We start from the raw sequence: 18,749 nt of genomic DNA, 5'->3' as shown, positions 1-18,749 counted from the left end.
GCAGAGAAAAACCACTGTTAAAAAATTATTAAAACAGTACACTCCAGATAAGCCAAACATAGTAAATCCACCAAAATCGCATCTTTCAGTAGCCTCTAACCATTGTGCTGCTTGCTGGAGATGAAGTGGTGCAGGACTGAAGTGTACACCTATGAAAAGGCACTCAGAAAAGGGTGCCACGTAAGGTAAAGTTCTCAACTTGCCTCATGGTTAGTGCCACCCTGACTTTAGCACCATAAAGCACACTAATTGAATCATCATTTTTGGATGCTTTGTGCAGCAGTTCTGTAAAAAGCAATATTCTTCTATGCCAGAAAACTGACTCGAATTCGGAGATGATAAATATGGCAGGGCCATCAGCCCCAGTCCCTTCCCTGTATTTCCCATGGCCCCATTCTCAGGAAAGTGGTGAGGCCAGCAGAGAAAGACCGCACTTTCAGAAAAAGTTGCAAACGCGCAGTGATCACCATCACTGCTTACTGTTACAGATAGACAACCCCCTTCATCTGGGGTTTCCTTTAGACAAAATTGCAATCTGTGCTCTGTTCTTTTTATTACATTATCTTTACGTTCTTAGACATTGTCCATTTTTTCCAAAATAAACCTGTTGATCAGTTAACTCCTTCCTGTGGTAAGTGTGTACTAAGCTGAGCAGGGGTTTCGCAAGTCGACCTCTAGCAAAATAGGAAGACCCTCCTGCTATGCTATAGCGCTCCAAGCAAGATTTGGGTGGAGGCACTGCACCATAGTGAGGTGTGAACTGCCAAACACCCTGCCTACCGAGGGCTGTCCAAAAGGGTGTTACACAATCATTTTGTAATTAAGGGTATGGACACGTGATGGTTGCTCCTATGAAGTTCATCCTAGCCTCAGTCATATGGTGCTCTAAAGATCTTTGGACTCCCAGTGATGGAACCCCCATCAATCTCATATTTATCACACCCCCAATGAATAGGTAATAAATAGAGAAGAGCAAATTTTCAAAAATTAATTTCAGGTCTGATTTGGTCTGCATCGAAAGTGTCTCAGTTGCCCTTAAAAGTCGTTTATGACACTCTGGGGTCTCCTAGGACTGTATCTAAACCCTTCAAGCTCTTTGATTCCAAGACAGCATTAGTAATGTCCAATTGAAAACAACCTATATGCCTATGGGTTAACAGATTGTAGACAGTGGTAACAGTCTATTTAAAAACACACTGCACTGTTGAATTTTTTGTTTAAATTTAAAAAAATGGCCCAAAATGTATCCCCTTTCAATAACACTTGTCTCTTATCCTGTCTTATGATCTTTAAAATGGTGGTCACCATTTTGAGTGATTCTTGTTGGACAGATCACAATAGTTTCAGATTTGCCACAATTCAAATCTTTTTGGAAATTTGTAACAACTTCAGTTTGTTTATAATTGATTCACTCATCTCTAGAGATAAATGCTTTTGGCTGGAAAACACCTTCAGGCTTCACAATATCAAACTAATCATTGAATAAGAGTAGGCACCATCTGTATCCATCAGCCATGATTCCTGTCAGCTACTTGTAAAAGCACAGACAGCGCCGGACTGGAGATCCTTGGGCCCACCACTCCACCAGAGGAAATGTTTCTGTGTCTTCACCATCTGTTTTTATAGGACCTTAATGGTCCTGTTTCATTAGAGGTCCATTATTGTCAGAGCTTGGGCCCACCAGAGGATCCTCTAGTACTGAAGTTTTAGTTATAGAAGTTTTGTGCTATAATGCACTGAAACTGAATACTGCTGTCTTTAAGAGCCGTATGTCATGTCTGTTTACTTTAGTTAGGACATAAATAGTCCTCCAGGAAGACCCTATGAAGAGACACCCCTTCCCCATCCAAGAGGCATCTGATACTCTATGTTATTAAGCACATATTGACGAAGGAGAGATTTCTTCAAGATGATAACAGGTCTTAATCATGTTTAAAAGCCATATCCCACCTGCCTTGTTATCTTACTCTTCTTTTTAACCAAGAAGGTTATAAAGCTGTTTCCAACCAACAAAATTAATTAAAGAAGTTTGTAATTGATGGCCTATCATGCCTGCTGTACATGTAGCAGTTTGGTTGAAGGGTATTGCTGCTTTGTCGTATTCAAGTGTATGTGAAGAAGCTGCAATAACCTGCACTACTGCTGGTAGATAACATGCAGATCGATGGACAAAAGTAAACATTGAAGAGAATGTAGTGCTCATACAAGTACAGTGGCCCCTTCAAATAGCTGATATGGGTAGCCTAAGGATAGGCCATCAATATGCTGACTAAATAAAAAGCCAAATTACTTTTTTAGCAATTGGTACCATAGTAAAGTAGCTTTTTGTAGGATCATTCCAAAAGGGCTAGCCCCTGCTTCCCATAGACATCAATGAACCCTATCTCTGGATCACCAGCAGGTACTAACTAATGGATACTGGGAACCCCACCACATTTGAGATGCTCTATTATCAGGTGTCATTGTAATTAAATAAATAATGTCACTTAAAGGGGTTGTCCCAGTTCAGAGCTGAACCCAGACATACTCCAATTCTCACCCAGGAAGGGCCCCTAATATGAGCATTGGAGCATTTCATGGCTTTTTCAGGAGATCTGGTGATGTGGAGGCTTCCACCCAGCTGTTAGCCCGGTGACGTCACCGGCACTAATGGCTGGGTTTTAGCACTGCCCTAGCCTGTAAAATGGCAAGGGCAGCGCTAAAGCCCGCCGATCAGAACCAGTGATTAGTGTTGGGCGCGAATATTCGAATTGCAAATATTAATCGCGAATATCAGCACCTCGAGAATTCGAGAATATTTAGAATATAGTGATATATATTCGTAATTTCGAATATTCTAGTTTTTTTTTCATCATTAACCTCCCTTCTTGCTTGTGGGCCAATGAGAAGACTGAAATGTCTTTGTCTGAGCTTAGCAACATCCCTAGAAACCAATAGGAAAGTTGCCTACCCCTTACTATATAAGAACCTCCTTGTATGCAGTATTTGTATGCAGTATTTTGCGGATCTGAGAAAGACAGCAGTGTCATTGCTGTTCTCTGTGCTTTCCTGTGTCATTACATTAGTTAGTTAGGTAGCTTATATATATAATACAGATAGTTAGTGGGAGATAGTCAGTGCAGGTTATATCCTGATATAGTGTGGTTCTGCTATCCATACATACATGCTACAGACATAGTGCTGTATGTATGTATGCTACATACATACAGTACAGACCAAAAGTTTGGACACACCTTCTCATTTAAAAGAGTTTTCTTTATTTTCATGACTATGAAGGCATCAAAACTATGAATTAACACATGTGGAATTATATACATAACAAACAAGTGTGAAACAACTGAAAATATGTCATATTCTAGGTTCTTCAAAGTAGCCACCTTTTGCTTTGATTACTGCTTTGCACACTCTTGGCATTCTCTTGATGAGCTTCAAGAGGTAGTCCCCTGAAATGGTCTTCCAACAGTCTTGAAGGAGTTCCCAGAGATGCTTAGCACTTGTTGGCCCTTTTGCCTTCACTCTGCGGTCCAGCTCACCCCAAACCATCTCGATTGGGTTCAGGTCCGGTGACTGTGGAGGCCAGGTCATCTGGCGCAGCACCCCATCACTCTCCTTCATGGTCAAATAGCCCTTACTTTCAAAGTTTTCCCAATTTTTCGGCTGACTGACTGACCTTAATTTCTTAAAGTAATGATGGCCACTCGTTTTTCTTTACTTAGCTGCTTTTTTCTTGCCATAATACAATTCTAACAGTCTATTCAGTAGGACTTCAGCTGTGTATCCACCTGACTTCTCCTCAACGCAACTGATGGTCCCAACCCCATTTATAAGGCAAGAAATCCCACTTATTAAACCTGACAGGGCACACCTGTGAAGTGAAAACCATTTCAGGGGACTACCTCTTGAAGCTCATCAAGAGAATGCCAAGAGTGTGCAAAGCAGTAATCAAAGCAAAAGGTGGCTACTTTGAAGAACCTAGAATATGACATATTTTCAGTTGTTTCACACTTGTTTGTTATGTATATAATTCCACATGTGTTAATTCATAGTTTTGATGCCTTCAGTGTGAATCTACAATTTTCATAGTCATGAAAATAAAGAAAACTCTTTGAATGAGAAGGTGTGTCCAAACTTTTGGTCTGTACTGTACATACATATACAAACGGAAAATGCAAATGTGATCGCACTCTGCATCCAGCATTCTGCCCTGACTCCATGCTGGATGAGACATTGGTGTACATTTTGGCCAAAGCGTAATAAGCCACTCACCACGTCAAGGTCGCCTCATTTGAGTGGTTTCTAACACTAGTTCCTACCTGTTTATGGGCCATGACAGCCACACAAAGTCCAGGGAATGCAGGTCAGCATGCAAGCCAAGTACACTCTGCTTTTAACCCCGTCTGGTGCCATTACAGCTTTCATCGGATCCAGGGATGCAAGTACCAACATGCACGCTGAGCCCACCATACTTCTCCTGGAGCCAAATGGCTACTGGTAGGTTCTAAATAAGCAGACTCAGTTTTATACTGACTTTAAAACCAGCCTCCAGGACAGATTGACTGGTCAGGTGTGCATGACTCCAAGGAGATCGCCACGCCTCCAATATATACTACAAGCTGTCATGACCCATAAACAGGTAGGAACTAATGTTAGGGACCACTCAAATGAGGCGACCTTGACGTGGTGAGTGGCTTATTATGCTTTGGCCAAAATGTACACCAATGTCTCATCCAGCATGGAGTCAGGGCAGAATGCTGGATGCAGAGTGCTATCACATTTGCATTTTCCGTTTGTATATGTATTTCGCCATAGTGATGTGCACCTACATACTGGTTGTGCTGACTCAATCCCCCACATTTTTTCTTTGTAATACATACATACATAGTGCTGTGAAGTCACAAGTTAACAACAATACTTAGTGCACCAATCACTAATAACAAGTCAGACCTGTTAAAATGTGAAGTTGCACATATTGCGCCAAAATATTCACAGCATTAGTGCCGATTTTGCAATCGCAAATATATTGGAGCACTCTATCTGCATATAAAGCTATTGTAATGTTCTGCCGTGCTAACCATTTTCTCCAGTCTCAGGAAACTTCTAACAGCTTGAAAAATGTAGCTATAATGACCCACGTCTGTATTTTGTGCTCATTACGCGAATATTACATTGCCGATTTTTCGCGATCAAGAAAATAAGCTCAAATTCGTGAATATATGACAAATATTCTACCAAATATTAACAAAATATGGCGAATTCAAATATTGCCCCTGCTCCTCACTACCGGTGACCTCACTGGGCTCACTGCTGGATGGAAGCCTCCACCAAGCTTTCCTCATGGCGAGCCCGATACATCACCGGATCTCCTAAAAAGGCACACCAAAAGGGGTTGTCTGAACCCGGACAACCCCTTTAATCACATCACTTGTCATTAAGATATATACAGTGGTCACTCAAGATACAATGGTGTCAAGAGACAATATTTTCAACATAATGTACAATGGTCTTTTCTGGGCCATCGTAGGTTGAGCTAGACTCAACATACAACGTCTGTATGTGGGTAAGTAACTGGCTCAATGATAGAAAACAGAGGGTGGTTATTAACGGTACACACTCAGATTGGGTCACTGTACTAGTGGGGTACCTCAGGGGTCAATATATTTATTAATGATCTTGTAGAAGGCTTGCATAGTAAAGTATCAATTTTGCAGATGACACTAAACTGTGTAAAGTAATTAACACTGAAGAGGACAGTATACTACTACAGAGGGATCTGGATAGATTGGAGGCTTGGCAGATAAGTGGCAGATGAGGTTTAACACTGAATGTAAAGTTATGCACATGGGAAGGAATAATGCAAGTCACCCGTACATACTAAATGGTAAAACACTGGGTAACACTGACATGGAAAAGGATCTAGGAATTTTAATGAATAGCAAACTAAGCTGTAGAAAACAGTGTGAGGCACCTGCTGCCAAGGCCAATACGATAATGGGTTGCATCAAAAGGGGCATAGATGCCCGTGATAAGAACATAGTCCTACCACTTTACAAATAGCTAGTCAGACCACACATGGAGTACTGTGTACAGTTCTGGGCTCCTGTGAACAAGGCAGACATAGCAGAGCTGGAGAGGGTCCAGAGGAGGGCAACTAAAGTAATAACTGGAATGGGGCAACTACAGCCCCCCCCCCCCCCCCCCCCCCCCCCCCCCCCCCCCCCCCCCCCAAAAACTACAGTACCCTGAAAGATTATCAAAATTAGGGTTATTCACTTTAGAAAAAAGACGACTGAGGGAGATCTAATTAACTATGTATAAATATATCAGGGGTCAGTACAGAGATCTATCCCATCATCTATTTATCCCCAGGACTGTGACTGTGACGAGGGGACATCCTCTGCGTCTGGAGGAAAGAAGGTTTGTACACAAACATAGAAGAGGATTCTTTACGGTAAGAGCAGTGAGACTATGGAACTCTCTGCCTGAGGAGGTGGTGATGGTGAGTACAATAAAGGAATTCAAGAGGGGCCTGGATGTATTTCTGGAGCGTAATAATATTACAGGCTATAGCTACTAGAGAGGGGTCGTTGATCCAGGGAGTTATTCTGATTGCCTGATTGGAGTCGGGAAGGAATTTTTTATTCCCCTAAAGTGGGGAAAATTGGCTTCTACCTCACAGTTTTTTTTTTTGCCTTCCTCTGGATCAACTTGCAGGATGACAGGCCGAACTGGATGGACAGATGTCTTTTTTAGGCCTTATGTACTATGTTACTATGTTACTATGTGATACCTCAGACGCAGATCCAGCCAATCAACATGGCCATTTCACTGGTAATATTTTTCTTAAAGCTTTACTTTTTCTTATCCTTGGATGACATTTTTGGTCTTTGGAACCAATTACCAGTTTTCCATTGAGTTATGGACTCAAGTTAAAATGGTTTCAACTTATGATGGTTGTCCCAATATTGTAACTTGAGGGACCACTGTATATATATATATATATATATATATATACTGTATATACTGTATATATATACCAATGTGACTGCAGATATTCATTCATTATCCATCATGTGCATTCATTTTCTAGGAATGAATTGGCAGGTGGTCTTGTCATCAACGAACAAAGTGATGATGCTGAGAAGTTAAATCAATGATCCTTATGTTCAGAGGTAATAGGTAACTGTTCACCTTCGTGAGAGGATTGGCTAATGAGCCAGCAGAATTTGGCAAGGTGCTTAGCTAAGGTGCTCCATGATCTATAAAATGGGTATGCAGGAGCAGGAAGATCACACTCACATCTGGCATCTCTCCTTTACACCAGACCCACTTGATCCTCCTGTAGCACTTGTCCAGGTAAGTGTCATGTCATTGTGGACAGGATTTGGAAGGCTATCAAACCATCCCTTGGTTCAACTTGATGGACTTGTGTATTTTTTCGACTGTATTGACTATGTAAATATGTAGAGGTTTTGATGTGCATGTAGAGCTAAGCAAAATAAATATTTTAGCTTAATCCCTGAGTCCCTTTATCTCTTATTCATTTCTACCCATTGACCCAACCAATCTGGTATTCTTAAGAGTTAAAAGCCTATATCCACAGCATAAAACCTTAACACCTCTTACCGTTTATGCATACATATAGATTAATGTCAGTGTTAAGTTTATGATATTCTGCAATATTTGACCATGTTCTCTGAATTTACTTGAACTCTTTAAGGTTAGGGTCACACGGTGACTTGTAGCCATAAGATAGCAATGAATTTACAATTCATGGATGACAGGAGTAGTTGTACTCACAGTTTGGACACTCCCAGGGCTGTGCAGTGATGGGAAGGGTGCACGTCTTTTTCCCTTTGGGGCACACCCTAGTGTTTGGGTTCTCCTGCCTGGTGGTAGTTTGGGTGCCCTTGGTGCTAAGCAGTGCTGCAAGGTGCAAGACAGGGTTGTCTGGCAGAGGCTGGTTGTTGTAAAGCGATTCTCGACACACTGTACTTCTCTAGTTCAGTAGTTCAGCTCTGCTTTAAAGCCTGACAATGGGGGAGCAGGGTGGCAGTAGGAAAATAAAAAATAGTGATCTAGTTTCTTCATCTGCAGTATTACACATATATTACTGCAGATAAAAGTCACAGTTTGTGGTGACAGATTCACTTGCAGGTCATTGTTAAGTGTTCCTTTACTCTTGTCTACACAGATCCTCCATTTTTTTCATCATGGCCTTGTGGATTCAGTGTCTCCCTCTGGCAATTCTTCTCTTTGTATTTACACCCACCACCCAAGCCTTAGCCAACCAGCACCTATGTGGGCCTCACCTTGTAGAAGCCTTATACTTGGTGTGTGGAGAAAGAGGTTTCTACTACTATCCAAAGGTCAGAAGAGACCTTGAACAACCATTAGGTAAGCTGAATAGTGCTTTAAGGTGGTTGTTTTAATTTTGAAATTTTTTATTTGCCCCCTTCAGTGGGACCTGTGGAGAAATCCATGCTTATCTGTTCCCCACAACTCCTTCTGGCTCCCTAGCTCTTGAACTTTCTTCACTGGACTTTCAATCTCCTTCTGTCAAGTTCCACATGGACAGAGACATGTGTGGCACTGTAGCCAATGACTGACCTCAGGAGTGACGTGTCCTAAGCATCATATCACTTTTGGATCATGCGCCGCTTGTGCACATGTCACTGCTGAGTCCAGTCATTGGCTACTGCAGAGCATGTCAACACATCTGTGTGGATGGGAACGAAAAGTCCTGAGAAGAGAGTCAGTGAGTCAGGGAGCCACAACCGAGCAATGGGAACTAGATGAGTATAGATTGCTCAACCGTGGGAACCTGCTCTCATTTGCTATTCGTAAACGTTGTACTTAAACCACAATATGTTTTCAACCCTAGACGTAATACTCTAAAAGCAACCATATGCAGTAATATTTTGGGTATATGGTCTAAGCCAGGCATGGCCAACCTGCGGCTCTCCAGCTGTTGTAAAACTATAACTCCCACCATGCCCTGCTGTAGGCTGCTAGCTTTAGGCAGTCTGGGCATGCTGGGAGTTGTAGTTTTGCAACAGCTGGAGAGCCTCAGGTTGGCCATCCCTGGTCTAAGCAGTCGCGGTTGGGACAAGTGATCAAACATGCACCATTAAAGTTTACAGAAGGTACAGAAATAGCTAAATGAGTGCACCTTACCAATATTCAATGGCAATACAAAAAATGTTTTGTATATTTAAGTGCCTTTGTTCACCAGAAACTCTATGGGGGGAATTTATATGCCAATCTTGATTTACTTTGTGCTGGAGCAAGATGCAGTAATTTACAGTATTAAACTACATAAACATCTTAATAAATATGGCCCATTTCTGGCCTTCTATGTGCCAAAAAGTGAAATCCCAGCCAGCTATGAGCTAGCAAAGATCTGAGCTTTAGTTTACACCGGTTTCTGGTGTAAACCCCACCCACGCCATGCCCACTTTTCAGAAAAATTTAAAGTTTGGTGTAACAATACAAAACAATGCTAGAATAAATTCCACTATAATATTTTTCTCTACATGGCTTGGTGGTCCAAACTTTAACAAGGCATTTTTCTTTCTCGTAACTATGCCATTACAGTAGACTGCTTTGACTAGATGGCAATATTAAGAATTTGTTAAGAAATACAAAATATTGATAAAAAAAGAAAATGGCTGCACACCATTATACATACAAACAATGGAGCTAAGAAATGGGGATCATTCTAAATAAAAGTGGTATCATACCTACTATAAATGAGTCAATGGAAGCTCTTAGCGCACATATTTGATCAAACGTGTGTCGGGCCCATCTACCAGGCATCAAGGTGGTTTCCGCAGACGGGTACCTGACACTAATATACTGCCTCTCACTGCCCTGAAAATAGTAGGCTAAGGGAAGTCCAAAGAGAGGCAGTATATTAGTGTTAGGGACCCGTCTGCGGAAACCACCTTGATGCCTGGTAGATGGGCCCGACACACGTTTGATCAAATATGTGCGCTAAGAGCTTCCATTGACTCATTTATAGTAGGTATGATACCACTTTTATTTAGAATGATCCCCATTTCTTAGCTCTATTGTTTGTATGTATAACGGTGTGCAGCCATTTTCTTTTTCATCAATCATGTTTGCTTTATGGATATGCACCTGTGATTCTGAATGTTCTAGTCTAAATTTTCTTGCAGAAATTGAAAATATTATAATAAATTGCAAGCACTTAAAGAGGACCTGACACAATTAAAATGAAACTCGGCCTGCAAGCAGAATGTTCAAGAACGGGAGGAGCTGAGCAGATTGATATATATTTTATTGGTCTAAATCTCTGCTTATTTTGGGCTTAGGAGTCCAGTGGGTGGTCATACTCAGTTATTGACAAACTTCCTTGCATGAGTGTGCATACAGAAATAGATGTCAATCCCTGATAGGACTGCCCAGTGGACTCCTAAGCATGGAAAGAGAAGGAATTTAGAGCAATAAATAACAAGTTATACTAAATCTGCCTCAATCTAACAGCTCTTAAGCATCAGACAGAAATATATATATATATATATATAGAGAGAGAGAGATTTCCAAAATAGGGCAGCACTTCTTATACGTAGCAATCCGGGTGCCAGCGTTCAACCCTTGATCCTGGGTACATGAATATACAAGAAATCCATAGCACTCCTCTGTAGATGGTGAAAAAAACAAGTGTATTTATTCACACATGTCATAGCTGTTTCTTTTATATATATATATATATATATATATATAGCAGCTAGTTGCCAATTTTACACATTTTTGGCCTCAGTTGGATGAATGGAGAGCTGTGGATGCGTTTGACGCATACACGGGGAGCTTTGTCACACACAAACAGGGATAGTGCAGCCCTAAAACTTCTCTGACCCACTATTCCTACCTACTTTCACGGTCACCCTAGGCCAATGGTGGCGAACCTATGGCTCAGGTGCCAGAGGCGGCACTCAGAGCCCTCTCTGTGGGCACCTGCGACCTGGAAAAAGTCTATGGTGTACCGATATGCCATTCACCAGCGGAGGGCGCACTATGAACAGCACAGGCAGAGCACTGAATGTAGGCAGGATATTATAGCTAAATGGTAAAGTACATGGAAGATACACTATATTGGACTGTAGAATTTAGGGTAAATTACCGTATAGGCACTTTGCGATAAATAAGTAGATTTTGGGTTGCAGTTTGTGCACTCGGTCTCTAAAAGGTTCTCCATCACTGCCCTAGGCAGTGACCCCACATTTGGGCAGCCGTCCGTACGCTGGAATAAGTGTGAGGGTGACACACAAACAAGGATCTACAAACCGACAAACACTAAGAGAGAAGTTGTGCGAAAAAGGGTCAAATGCCAGTCGGACAATGACGTACAAAAAACACCAGAGGCAAACACGTTAAAAAGTCAGAACCAGGAGAACAATACAAAACCAATTCGCCAGAAGCAAAAAAACGTAGTCACAATATCAGTTCAGGAATCTAAAGCTAAAGGGAACAGCAGAGAGAGCCAGAGGACAAGAGCTTCATCGGCACCTGCACATGCAGTTGCCGGCCTTTTATACTGATGTGGAAGCAGCTCACACTGTCGTCCCTGCAAGCCTGGTGGAGCTGCCAGCAGTACGCCCTGATGCTCTGGAGCCCCAGCATGTCACCTCATTGGCCCAGGGCTCCATTGTCAGAATGGCCACCCAGCAGCCTTGGTTCTCCTGGCAACTGGAGGCTGCTGTCGCACGGAGGCAGCCGTGGCTGGAGGAACCGTAACAGAGCTTATTCTGGTGCATACCCCAAACATATTGCTCTAACATAGTATGCACATGCATATTACCTGGCAGAAACCTGTCAGACACATTATATGTGAACCATGGCACTATTGCGAGCAGAGTCTAATATGTTGCAGTAACTAGTCAGGTCAGCTCATGGTGATATCTGTTTATATGTTCCATAGGACTAAAAAATATGTCTACTCAGTTATCCAAATGAAAGGTATAATATGGATGCTGCCAGTGATGAGCTAATCGATTCTTTAGAACCAACATTCAACCCAAAAAATTCTAATTTGTTAGAGTCTGAATTTCTACAGAGAGAAAGAGAGAGAAAGATAGTCTAGAATCAAAATTTGACCCAATATTTTTTTTTTATTCTGATTTGTTAAAATCTGAATTTCTTGAGATTCAGTTCGAGAGAATTTTTCCAGAGAAAGAGAGACAGAACGAGAGATAAAAAGAAAGAGGGAGAAAAAAGACTCCAGAATTGAAATGCAACCCAAATTTTGAGAAACATTTGATTCATCAAAATTAGAATTTCTTGAGATTCAATTCGAGAATTTTTTTTTCAGAGAAAGTAAGAGAGAGGGGGTTTAAAATTGATATCCCATGTAGATTTCTTGAGATTTGATTTGGAGAGTGAAGGAGAGAGAGAGAAAAAAAAAAGAGATAGAGATTGAAAGAGGCCAGTGGTGGATTGGTCATAGACCCAACAGGGAAATTTCTCGATGGGCCAATGCCCAGGGGGCCATCAGAGCCCCCCTCACAGTTGTCGGCTGGGTACAAAATGATCTGATGCTCTCAGCATTAATTAATGCTAGGGGCATCAGCTCCTGAATTCAACTGTATTACCGGCCTCAGGACTGAGATAGTTGAATGCTGTAGTGGGGCAGTAGAATTTTGGGTATTTGGTTCTTCTGGGGTGGTATTTTGTGCTGTACTATGGTATTGCTGGCCTCGCCTGCTACTGTTGTCCCTACCGATTTGTATTGGCCATGTCAAGTTGTGTTGCCCTGCTTTCTTTGGACCCACCTACAACATGAGGCCACTTTAAGGTTTATTTCCTGGGCCACTTTAAGCCCCCAGTCCACTCCTGAGGCCAGAACCTAATCCACTCAAATAATCTACTATGTCATTTTTTTTTTCCTCCAGTGAACGGACCTCAAGGCAATGAGCTGGACGGGATGCAGCTCCCATCACAGGACTTTCAGATGAGGAAGAGAGGCATTGTGGAACAGTGCTGCCATAGCACATGCTCATTGTACGAACTCGAAAACTACTGCAACTGAGCGCTCCTGGGGCAGTAATAAGGGCACTTACCTAAACGATTCCTTCTAGGCAGATCAGTTATGTAATATTACCAGCTACCTGTATCAACACCCTCTGATATTCCTATTCTGTCTTTTTGCTAATCTTTTTTATATCGGAATCCCAAAAAAAAAAAATAATCACCACTTTGAGATGAAGATATTAACACGTAAGGACTGTTCTAACATAGTTTCCGACTGCAAAAAGACACAAGTGGAATATTGAAGGACAGGTGGCAAAAGCTTACAAAAAGAACGGGTTCATGCAAGGGTATCAAGTCTCCCGAAAGTAACCAAGCGAGGGACGGGGTGACAGTGAACAAGTGGGAGAGATTGTGAGAGGAATTTCGTTAACCCGGTTCTTTTTCTGACACTGAATGGGGTGAAATGCCTTGATGTTATACAAAGCCTCTTTTCATAATATGTGTCCTGTACCTATCCATCCTCTCTGGCTGGCTGAATACAAATAAATGGAAGCCATAAAGCACTTCTTCTGGTATTATTTAACGCCGCTACTGTGTGTATAATAAGTTTGATTTATAAATACATTAAGCCAGGATTTATAGGCTCGGGGGCTGTCATCAGGCCGGCAGCTGCTGTGATTAGCTGGCAGATTTTACTTCCAACCAACAGGAAACAAGAGAGGGAAAAATACATTGTGTACGAGCAACAAAAGCAAATTCCACCTCGTAGCTACTTCACATTTTTCAGACCAAAACCACAATTAAATTATCATATAGAATGGCAAAACACTTCATTCAGCGAATCAGGCTGCCATGGCGGGGGAGAGGTTAAATTGGTGGTGAAACAGGGTATGCAATCTTTGGGATTTTTTAAAGGGGTGTATAAGAGGACACGGGGGTAGACAAAGCCAAAAGACCTTATATCCCATTGTAAGAGAAGCAGTGCTGCTTTCTATTAAAGAAGAAGTTATGGCTTGAAGGGGAGGGGGTGTCTTGACTGTTGGCTGAAAGCCACTCGCTGTTGCCTACCCGGCCCCCCAAACCCCCCTATTCCTCACCGCCCCCCGCGTTCTTATCCTGAACTGACCCCCTGTTTGGCTTCATTTCAAAAAAGCAAACCTCAAGCCCCCTCGGAAAGCCCTGAGACTGAACGCCCCAGTCTGATGGCCCCCCTCTCTGCGAGACGGGGGGCTTCCTGCTCCAAGGCAGCTGGGAGCTCTGTGCTTTGTCTCTGGTGCTGAAGGAGGGGGGAGAGAGGTTGAAAGGTTAAAGGGGAGCAACACTCTTCAGCGGCTAGAAGGGGGTTAATAGAGTAACGTTCTGCAAGGCACTTATAGGGAATTAGCTCAGGGTAAATGGTCTGCAGATCTGTGACAAATAATTGAGCCGCAGCTCGAGATGGGAGGGTGAGAAATAGCATAGCATTGTGATATTCAGGGAAGGGGGGGGGGGGGGCTGATTAATAACATAAAGTCCTGCAAGTTGAAAGAATAGTTTTATGGGAAAACATTTTGTAAGCTCGTGCAGAAAGTCTAGTTAATAGGGGTGATGCTCTGCTGCAGAGGTTGGAAAAATGAGGGATATACTGCAGCTGGAGCGCACTGAGCAGCGGATCAAACTGATGCAGATCTAGAAACGTCAGGGTGTCGGAATGATTTGCTGCAGATGTGGGGTCGTGGTGGAGACTAAGCAAACATTATTGTACTTGCAGAAGAAATATTTAACATTATATAGCGTATAATATACACAGGTAAAGGCAGCGTGGACATTCACTATGGTATGGCCAAAACTGAACATGGCTTCTTGTATGTTTACTTCTGTACTTCATTGTACCGTATGCCCATTATATACCCGTCTAATGAGTACCACATTGCTTTGCCTGTAGCTGAATCTGAAAGTAAGCCGACTACATTACAATAATGCCAATCTGTAGAAATGAAGACATGGACCGCACATCCACATGCCTTGCATTAATCTATTGCTTCTCAGCAGAATTTGTAAATGTGTCCATGAGGAACGTAGTACATGTTTTTATCAAAATGCAAAGGCCCACTCAGCCAGTCAAGGTGTCTCTTTTGAGCGGGTCCCTACTCTAATTCGGCATGACGCCACATGGTGAACACCAGCACCCACTGGCACTGGGCCACACCAACCAACAGGAACAGCCCCACCACAACACAGCAAAAACAGCAACCATGCAGCACTGTCCCATGTGAACAAAACCCAAAAGCTCACTATTTCATATGGCCTTCGAAACCAGACTGAGACAATACAGAATTACCCTTATGTAGTCTCCTACTAATTAAAAATACGTGGTTTGAATGGGAGGAGCGCTGATACCATAAACAAAAGGAGGAGACAGGACCATACCGCCCAACCAATCTGACAGGACAGTCCCAGATTTCAGTGGCTGTCCTGCGGTCCCGAAAAAGGGGAGGTACATCCCGCTATCAGGCTGCTGTCTATGCTTCCATAGGATGCAGAGACAGTTGCCTGTAATGATGAAGCAGGAAGCTCCCAGCTTCATCATTCCTCCCCTTTCAGCGCTCCACACTGCTGGGTAGGGGGCTGCTGGGAGTCAGTTGTGCTCCTCCTACACAGACCAGCATCTCTGTGTGTATCCTGCTGCTGCTGCTGGGTAGATCATCGGAGGAACCAGGTGACTATGTAGAGTTTTTTTTTTTACTTCCTGTGAAGGGGGCATATACCTGGGCATATTACTGTAAGGGGGCACATAACTGGGCATATTACTGTGAGGGGGCACATATCAGGGCAAAACTATTGTGAAGGGGCATATATCAGGGCATAACTACTGTGAGGGGGCACATATCTATCCATAACTACTGTGAGGGGCACATATTTCTAGGCATAACTACTGTGAGGGGGCGCATATCTGGCCATAACTACAGTGAGGGGCACATATCTGGGCATAACTACTGTGAAGGGGCACATATCTGGGCATAACTACTGTGAGGGGCCCATATGTGGGCATAACTACTGTGAGGGTCACATATCTGGGCATAATACTATGAAAGGGGCACATATATGGGCATAATACTGTGAAAGTAGCACATATCTGGACATAACTACTGTGGGGCGGCACATATCTGGACATAACTACTGTGAAGGGACACATATCTGGGCATAACTACTGTGGGGGGGGGGGCGCATATCAGGGCATAACTACTGTGGGGGGCACATATCTGGGCATAACTACTGTGGGGGCACATATCTGGGCATAACTACTGTAGGGGGTGCATATCTGGGCATAATACTGTAAAAGTAGCACATATCTGGACATAACTATTATGAGGGGGCACATATCTGGACATAACTACTGTGAAGGGACACATATCTGGGAATAACTACTGTGAGGGGGTACATATCAGGGCATAACTACTGTGAGGGGTCACATATCTGGGTGTAATCTGTGAAGGTGGCACATATTTGGGCATAACCTGTGAAGGGGCATATATCTGGACATAACTACTGTGAAGGTGGCACAATGTGGGCATAACTACGGTGTAGTGCCATAAAGGGGGGATAATTACTATGTGGGGGCATTTAGGGGCTGGGTGGGGTTAGGTGTATAGTTATGTTTTGGGCGGAGTTAGAGGCATGGCCTTATGCGGAAAAAATTTGCTGCACGCATTTCCTTCTTTTCAAAAGTTGGGAGCTATGCAGGACTGTGCATTACAATACGACTAAATAAGCTTTGAACATGTATAGATTACAGCAGCTGTCTGAACCATGGACTCAGATGTAGGGGTACACACACAGCATTGGACTGGCCCACCAGAGTACCAGAGAATCCTTTGGTGGGCCCAGTCTCTGGCACCATAGTAGGCCCCAAAGTTCCAGGAGAAAAAAAAACATTTGGGGCAACCTTTGGAGACAGTAAGTTGCCATTTGGGTCTGCTATTTTTTATTTAAAACCTATTAGACTTTATTGATGATATGGTAGGGACCCCGAGAATAATTTTGTATGGTGGACCCAAGGGTCCCCAGTCCAACCCTGTCCAGATGTCACAACTAGAGATGAGCACATTTTTTAAAAAAAAATTGAATTCGGATTCTATCTAAAGTGCCCAATTGCGTTTAAAAGTAATCTATGAAACTGTGGGATCTCCCCAGACCGTATCTAATCTTTTTCAAGCTCTTTAACAGCAAAACAGCATTAGTAATATCAAAGTGACAGAGACATACAAGGCGGATCCCTGGGGAAAGAGTATTCTGGCTGGACAACCTCTGTGCCTAGAAGTCTTCTATGATAATAAATAGTGTTGGGAGCGAATATTCGAATTGCGAATTTTAATCGCGAATATCGCCACTTCGAGAATTCGCGAAGATTTAGAATATAGTGCTACATATTCGTATTCGGGAATATTCTAGATTTTTTTTCATCTGAACCCATGATCCCTCCCTGCTTCTTACTTGTGGGCCAATGAGAAGGCTGCAAGGTCTTTGTCTGAGCTTAGTAACATCCCTAGCAACCAATAGGAAAGTTGCCTACCCATTTACTATATAAGAACCTCTCCAGCAGCCAGCAGTTCTGAGAGAGAGAGCAGTGTCGGTGTGCTCTGTGATTTGCTGTGATAGTTAGTTAGTTAGTTAGTTAGTTAGTTAGCTCATATATATAATACAGATAGTTAGTGGGAGATAGTCAGTGTAGGTTAGATAGTGATAGAGTGTAGCTGATAGGTTCTGCTGTCCATACAGACATGCTACAGACATAGTGCTGTGATGTCACAAGTTCACAACAATACTTAGTGCACCAATCAGTAATATGTAGTCAGACCTGCTAAAATGTGAAGTTGCACATATTGCGCCAAAATATGCGCATCATTAATTGCCAATTTGCGCAATCGCGAATATATTGGAGCACTCCATCTGCATATAAAGCTTCTGTAATGTTCTGCTGTGCCAAACATTTTCTCCAATCTCAGGAAACTTCTAGTAGCTTGAAAAATGTAGCAAAAGTGACCCACGCCTGTATTGCGGGCGCAATACGCGCATATTACATTATCAAGAAAATAATGGCGAATTCTTGAATTCGCTAATTTATGTTGAATATTCGCCCCAAATATTTGCGAAATATCCAAATTTTAATATTTGCCCCCTGCCGCTCATCACTAATAATAAACTGGGTAGTTTACTAAATTATCTACCTAGTTCTTTATATGACCATAGGGTGGTCAAGGTGCTATGAGCTTCTTGTGTTTATTTAGTGCAGTCAGTCTACTTTATCGTGAGCCACTTGTGCAGAGGGTGCGGGACTTGGGGCCAGCGTTGCTCAAGGGGGCTCATCAGTAATTCACCTGTGCCCCTGTGGGCTAGTCCGAACCTGCTCTGGTTCATTTGTATTGATCGCAAATCTCTAGTCACAGCCACAACTGGGCCCAAAAGCAACACTCTGCGATCAAAAGTATTATATAGTATGGTCAGTGGGGCCTTAACAAAGTTTTGGGGCCAGGGGCTACAATTACACCTCTGATCAGGACCGTTATGTACATCTTAACCTCTACCGCTTTTCTATGTATTGCTGGTTTAATATTTATTGCTATCCCAGCAAGACCGCCATTTCAACTTCGCTATATAAGACGCAAACAACAGAGTCAACTTCATATGCTGGTGGTCCTTCACCATAGAGATCATTCTACTCAAATTTTCTATACTTTCCACTAATTTGGTGAGAGTCTGTGCCTTCTTTCCTTGACTGG

General features: G+C 42.7%; 1 protein-coding gene across 1 annotated transcript; it reads left to right on the top strand.

Moving 5' to 3' along the window:
- The first annotated feature begins 7,248 nt into the window (after positions 1–7,248).
- Positions 7,249–13,048, top strand: INS (insulin). Its single transcript, XM_040408872.1, has 3 exons — positions 7,249–7,357; positions 8,192–8,406; positions 12,912–13,048. The coding sequence occupies exons 2-3, from the start codon at positions 8,211–8,213 to the stop codon at positions 13,046–13,048; spliced, it is 333 nt and encodes a 110-aa protein (XP_040264806.1). The 5' UTR covers positions 7,249–7,357; positions 8,192–8,210.
- Positions 13,049–18,749: the final 5,701 nt, after the last annotated feature.

The sequence above is a fragment of the Bufo bufo genome, chromosome 10, assembly GCF_905171765.1.
Source record: "Bufo bufo chromosome 10, aBufBuf1.1, whole genome shotgun sequence".
Lineage (NCBI taxonomy): Eukaryota > Metazoa > Chordata > Amphibia > Anura > Bufonidae > Bufo > Bufo bufo.
The sequence above is the reverse complement of the archived record's forward strand: the minus strand, read 5'-3'. Positions and strand labels throughout refer to the sequence as shown.

What these genes read in the sequence shown, in the direction of transcription:
- INS (XM_040408872.1), top strand. Translation starts at nt 8,211, where the DNA reads ATGGCCTTGTGGATTCAGTGTCTCCCTCTGGCAATTCTTCTCTTTGTA. An exon ending in ACCATTAGGTAAGCTGAATA is followed by an intron (nt 8,407 to 12,911) that starts GTGCTTTAAGGT and finishes TTTTTCCTCCAG; the next exon opens with TGAACGGACCTCAAGGCAAT.